The 5,684-nt window shown below is 46.4% G+C and overlaps 2 protein-coding genes across 3 annotated transcripts in view; one reads left to right on the top strand and one right to left on the bottom strand.

Moving 5' to 3' along the window:
• Ndufb1 (NADH:ubiquinone oxidoreductase subunit B1) overlaps nt 1–3,185 on the bottom strand; it is an 8,540-nt gene extending 5,355 nt beyond the window's left edge. The window contains exons 1-2 of the mRNA XM_023719633.1: nt 3,164–3,185; nt 2,139–2,282 (exon numbers count right to left, since the gene is read on the bottom strand). Coding sequence (XP_023575401.1) covers nt 2,139–2,282; nt 3,164–3,185 — 166 coding nt within the window. The remainder of the gene's footprint in view (nt 1–2,138; nt 2,283–3,163) is intronic.
• Cpsf2 (cleavage and polyadenylation specific factor 2) overlaps nt 2,447–5,684 on the top strand; it is a 36,893-nt gene continuing 33,655 nt past the window's right edge. For both annotated transcript variants that reach the window (XM_004635161.3, XM_023719688.1), the window contains exon 1: nt 2,447–2,600. The gene's annotated coding sequence lies outside the window, so the exon portion shown is untranslated. The remainder of the gene's footprint in view (nt 2,601–5,684) is intronic.

Raw genomic sequence — 5,684 nt, 5'->3', positions numbered from 1 at the left:
TTTTTTAAAGAGCTAAGGATGTAGCTCAGTATGAAGGAAGTCTTAGACCAATCCTCAGTACTGGAGAAAAGCAAATAGGAGGGAAAGATGGGAGGAGGGATAGTGTAAATGGACCCTAGAACATGGCCAGAGATTCTAGGACCACTTTATCTGATAAGCAAAGGCAGAAAGACCACACATGATCCAGTTAGGACTGTAAGTGTTAGCAGGAGGGAAAAAAAAGCCAACCGCTTTAGGGAATGGCATCTCCATGGGTACACTGTCTAGATTTTTAGTGTCTTTATAGGACCCGTAAGAAAAGTTTACTTTTACTTCAGAACCAGGAGCAGCTCTGGTATTACTGAAACACAAACTGAGTTTTATCTTTTGGACTTAAGAAGTCATGACTCAGTCTTTTTTTTCTAAATTCTTTTTCTGGAGGGATAGGGCAGTGAGGTGTGCAGGCAACTCAACCCTGTGCTTCCGAACTGTGTAGATTCTTTCACTGAACTACACGCCCAGCCCCTGGTCATGTATCTTTTCATACTAAGGTGCTCCAAACCTTTTGGTCCTCCTCCAGCAAGACCTGAATCTTTCAAGACTGTCAGTTTTTACTTTTCATAATCACCAACTCATATATGTAATTCTCACAACAGCACCATGGGGCCTCGTGCAGTGGTGCACACCAGTAATCCCAACACTCAGGGGGCAGGGGCAGGACGACTGCCTTGGGGTCTAAGCCAGTCTGAATTCTAGGTGAACTAGACTGGTAGGCTAAGGCAGGATGGTAAACTTAAGCCCAGTCTGGGCAATTCAGTAACTCAAAACGTGTCTCAAAAAATTTTTTTTAAAGAGCTAAGGATGTAGCTCAGTATGAAGGAAGTCTTAGACCAATCCTCAGTACTGGAGAAAAGCAAATAGGAGGGAAAGATGGGAGGGGGGATAGTGTAAATGGACATTATACAACCTCAACTGTATAATGAGACCCTGTCTCCAACACAAAACGAAACAAAACAAAAATAGCACTGAGAGGGTCCTAAATAACATAATACTTCCCAACGCACTGTAGTGTTTTTTTCTGGATGAGGAAGGATATAGGGGACAACAAGGGCAATAAGTGGTGAAATTAGGGCTAGTACAGTACCCTGGCAGTTTACTCGTGGACCAAGCTCTTTTCTTGTGCTTTGCTGTCTTGAGAATAGAGGTAAATATTTTTATTTACCGCATTTCCTTTTTGTTCTTACCCTAATATTACTTTGTTCAACCCAGTTCTCTTCCCATTAACTTCTAAAAAGAAAAGCATATCTGAAGCCTATTTTATTCTTCAAAGTCACTCTGAATACACATTGGAAATATACAATTAGACATTTTAGGGTGTATAGCCCACCAATTTGTTTCCCACAGCAACACTGTGTATGTATTGCTGTTTTAAAGGATGCATTTAGCTGCCTGCACCTGTAATCCCAGCTACTCTGATAGGCCACGAGAAAAATCAAGTTTGAAGGCAGCAACTTAGCCACGAGACACCTACATAAGACCAACCAAAGAGGCTGGAGTGCGCTTGGTTAGCAAGTGCTCGACTCCAATAAGACAAAATTAAAAAAAAAAAGTATCAATCTATGAAAAACTGTAATGTATGCATAAATCTACCCCTGCGGTCTTAATGTCATGTACAACCAGGGAACCAAACACAAATTTATTACGTTTTTAAAAAGCAAAATGACAAGCGCATACTTCGTGGAATGGTCAGCGCAAGGGGTCTGATAATTAGTCAAGTGGACGAGAAGGGGGATCGCCTCGACGTGGACAACTGTAAATGCTCCCGGAGAAGCAGCGCCTTTCCCGGCCTCTGGCTAGGCGCGGGACGAGGCTGCTCTCCTCCCCAGTTTGGTCGGGGTCGATCATCGGCTCGCCTTAAAGCTATTTTCTAGTTTGACAGCTTCGGAGTACCCTTCCCAAAGCCTCCAAGACGGAAACGCAACCGGGTCGTCCACTGCAAGACGAACCCATTTTTCTTTCCTTTCCCCCCTCACCTTCTCTCGGGAGCCCCAGCCCACCATACCGCACGCACACACCACCGCCCACAGCTTTCCCACAACCCGTCCCGCCTGCAAGCCGCGATCGGGAGTGTCGCAACCGCCCAGGGTCCCCTGGCCCACCTGCGGCCTGAGGGCCAACGACCCCACGACCAAGGACAGCTGCGAGCTCAGCCTCCACCAGCCCCGGCGGATGCGGCGACCTCAGGATCTTCCACGTGGACGGCCCGCACGGGGGGTGCAGGGCAGCGGAAATGCACGCCTCTTCTTCAAACTTTTACTCTTCTTACTTAGAAAAGTCAAACATTGTAGATAGTTTCCGAATACAACTGCGGTCCAAGGTGATGAGACCTGTCGGTGCCAGCACCATCGCCTTCCTGCGGCTTCGTCTGCATCCCCCTCCCCAGTTGGTATCGCCCGGATCAGCCCCGCCTCTTCCGCTTGTCGGCAGGTTCAAAATGGCGGCCACCGCTGAGGGGTTTCTGCCGCCCGGGGGTCGAGGTCCCTGCTGAGCGAGCGTCGGAGCTTCTTCTCCTTCAGCCTGGATCCGACGGGGGGTTGGGAAGGGCAGTGGACGGCGTTGGGGTAGGCCTTACGCGGCAGGCGAGGGCGGGAGAAGGGGCGAGCCCTTGGATGGGGGAGGGGCGGCCTCGGCCCTCCGGGAGAGCCGGGACTCCGACCCGGGCCCCATGGGGAAGTGCTCCCCGGGGTCCGGTTGCCGCTGTCCTGGAAATTCTCCGCAAGTGAAACAGAAGTGACTTCGTGGGGGAATACTCCCGGGTTCTTCGTGACGGTCTATACGGTTCACTTCCGCACTCGCTTTCCTTCCCTCCTTTTCTGCGGTCTTTCTCCGCCCGGGGCTGGGGCACTCGTCCGACGCCGGCTGTGGCCCTTCGCCTCGTGGCTGCAGTGCCCTCAGCCTCCCTACCCCGGTCTTCCCGCCTCCTAGGGCTCAGCCTCCGCGGGCTGCTAAGCGTGGGGCGTGAAGTAGGCATCCAGCTGAAAAGGCGCCTTCCTCTAGCGCTCTCGAGCGCGTCCGCTACTCCTACACTCATGCTTTTCGACTTCGTCCTCCTTTACGTTTTTTTTTTTCAGAAAACAGGAAGTCAGACCAGCTCTAACTTCTGCAGGTCTGTGACCAGGCCAACCTGAGCCATCAGTTTTGCTCATCGCCAAATCTCTATAATTTTATTGCCCTTTGATCCTGCTAAGAAATGCGGCTCTTCCTGAGCAACCCAGAAGAGACTTGCCTTCTGAGAGCTCTAAGGCTAACCCAGACTCTCCTTCCTTTCTTCTATATTTTGCATACCTCACGCATCGACATGCAGGATCATTATTGAGAGAGCAAGTAAGCGATATGTAGCATTTAAGTTGGAGTAGTGGTGACAGAGTCACTGCCCTGCAGGGAGTTATGATAGGGGAGGCTTCACTCTTCCAAGCACACATTTCTGTTGCTTTGAACAGTGTGCTGGATGTCAGATACATAGGTTATGACTTTAGCTCTGTCTGTACATTCAACATTGTTCAACAACTATCGAGTATGCTAAGTAAAAGTAACTGTTGGAAGACAGTAAAATAGCTTTTTGAGAGAGTATTTGAATGGGGTTGTGGAATATCAAAAGGAATTTGATAGGTCAGGAGATCGTCCCTGGATGCAGCACATGGATGAAGTTTGGATGCAGGGAAAAGGAAAATAAATATTGAGCATTCAGTGGTTGATGAAGAAGGAAGAGGTAGATTGAGATCAGTTTGTGAATGATCTTGATTTTCAGCCAAGGAGCTGAGATTTTTATTCAGAAGTAAGCAGGAAACTATTGGATACTTTGTGTAAGGGTGTGAGACTGGGTGTGAGAACATTTGTTTCTCAAGATGTTTATATTAATAGCTGTAGGGAGCCTCAACTTGGTACAGGAAATTTGCAATCATTCAGATAAGGCAAAGAATACCTCCATTGAGGTCAGCCATTTAAGAATGTTAGAGGGGTCGGGGAGATAGCTCAGTGGAATAAGCACTTGCCTGGCAAGTGCAAGGGCCTGAGCTCAATCCCCAGTTCCAAAAAAAAAAAAAAATGTTAGACTAAATGTTAAATAGAATTCAGCTAGTGGACCCAAGATATAGCTCAGCAGCATAAGTGCCTGCCTGGCAAGTGCAAGGTCCCAAGTTTGATCCCCACCTCCACGCCCCCACCAAAAAAAAGAATTCCAACTAGTGACCTCCAATTTGTTGGTGAGAAGTTGACTAGTTTTCTGTCTGGAGAATTACCTGGTTGAGCATAGCATCCAGTTTGGGACAGTGGTGGCTTAGGCCTGCAGTCTCAGTTACAGTATCTGAAAGGTTGAGCAGGATCACAAGATACAGGCCAGCCTGGGCAACTTAATGAGACCCTGTCTCAAAATAAAAGGCCAGAGATGTAATTCAGTGGTGCCTGGGTTCAAGCAAACAAAAACCAACAAATCAAGTCTGAGTCAGGAACATAAAAACAAGATGATAATGTTGCCAACTAGCTCTTTGTAAGTGGCAAGCACAGTGCTCCACAGTCTAAAGCATTGATTTTGGAGTCTGGACCTGTGCTATTATAGTAGACACCAGCCTCGTGTAACACTGAGCACTTGAAACGTGGTTCGGATTGATGTGCCATTAAGTTTTAAGTATACACTGGATATTGAAGACAGTACAAAAAACCGAAGTAAAGTATTTCAGTTTGTTTGAAGATTACATGTTGGAATAATGACATTTTAGATTTAATGAAATACTAAAATTTCATCTGCTTTTGCTTTTCAATGTGGCATGCATTGTGTATCTGTCCACAAAACTGATCTAGACCAGTGGTGGTGAATTTATGGCATGTGTGACCCAGCAGGCCTTTTGTATCATTAAAAGCTCTAAATGTTTACTGTTACTGGTCTAGACTAATGACAGAGGAATGAGGAAGGAGGTGGAATTTGAGCTGGCCCCTGAGAAAGGAGCATGAGCAGTAATGGCCTCCATTCTCAGTGAAGGCTTTGAGCTGTTTGGGTCTGTTTTGTCTTCAGGCAGTAAGAGGCCTTCAAAAATTTTGGAGCAAAGGTGTGTGTGTGTTTGAGACAAGGCTTCATTTTGTAATTCAGGCTGGCCTTAAACTTGAATATAATCCTCCTGAGATCCTTCTGTCTCAGCCTCCCCAGCACTGGGATTACAGGTATGCACCACTGCCTGGTTTGGGGGTGGCGTGGCATATGATACTAGGGATCAGGCTCAGGACCATGTGCTTACCAGGCAGGCGCTTGATCTGCTGAGCTGTCTCCCCAGCCCTCTATTGAGAATTTTGAAAAATCCTTCATAAACTACATATTTTAGTGCCTCATCATAACCAACTTGCCTCTTCATTATTTATTTTATGGGGCTGGGGAAATGGCTCAGTATAGTAAGTTCTTCCCTAGCAAGCGCAAGGGCCTGAGTTCAATCCCTGGTTCTGCCCATAAAAAAATATGTCTTTTCTTTTTTGTGTGTGTTAAAGGTAGCTTTTAATCAAGGCTATAAATTTTTTTTTCTTATCAAAGATTAAGAAAAAATTTTTTTTTTGCTGTGATCTCTTTTTAAAAAATTTTTTTTCCATAATTTTATTGAGAAACAAATAGCAGTGAGACAGTTTCAAACCAAATTGGTAGGACAGTTTCAATAATTAACACA

This window comes from Octodon degus, unplaced genomic scaffold (assembly GCF_000260255.1).
Source record: "Octodon degus isolate 3935 unplaced genomic scaffold, OctDeg1.0 scaffold00070, whole genome shotgun sequence".
NCBI lineage: Eukaryota > Metazoa > Chordata > Mammalia > Rodentia > Octodontidae > Octodon > Octodon degus.
This window is presented reverse-complemented; position numbering and strand designations above follow the sequence as displayed.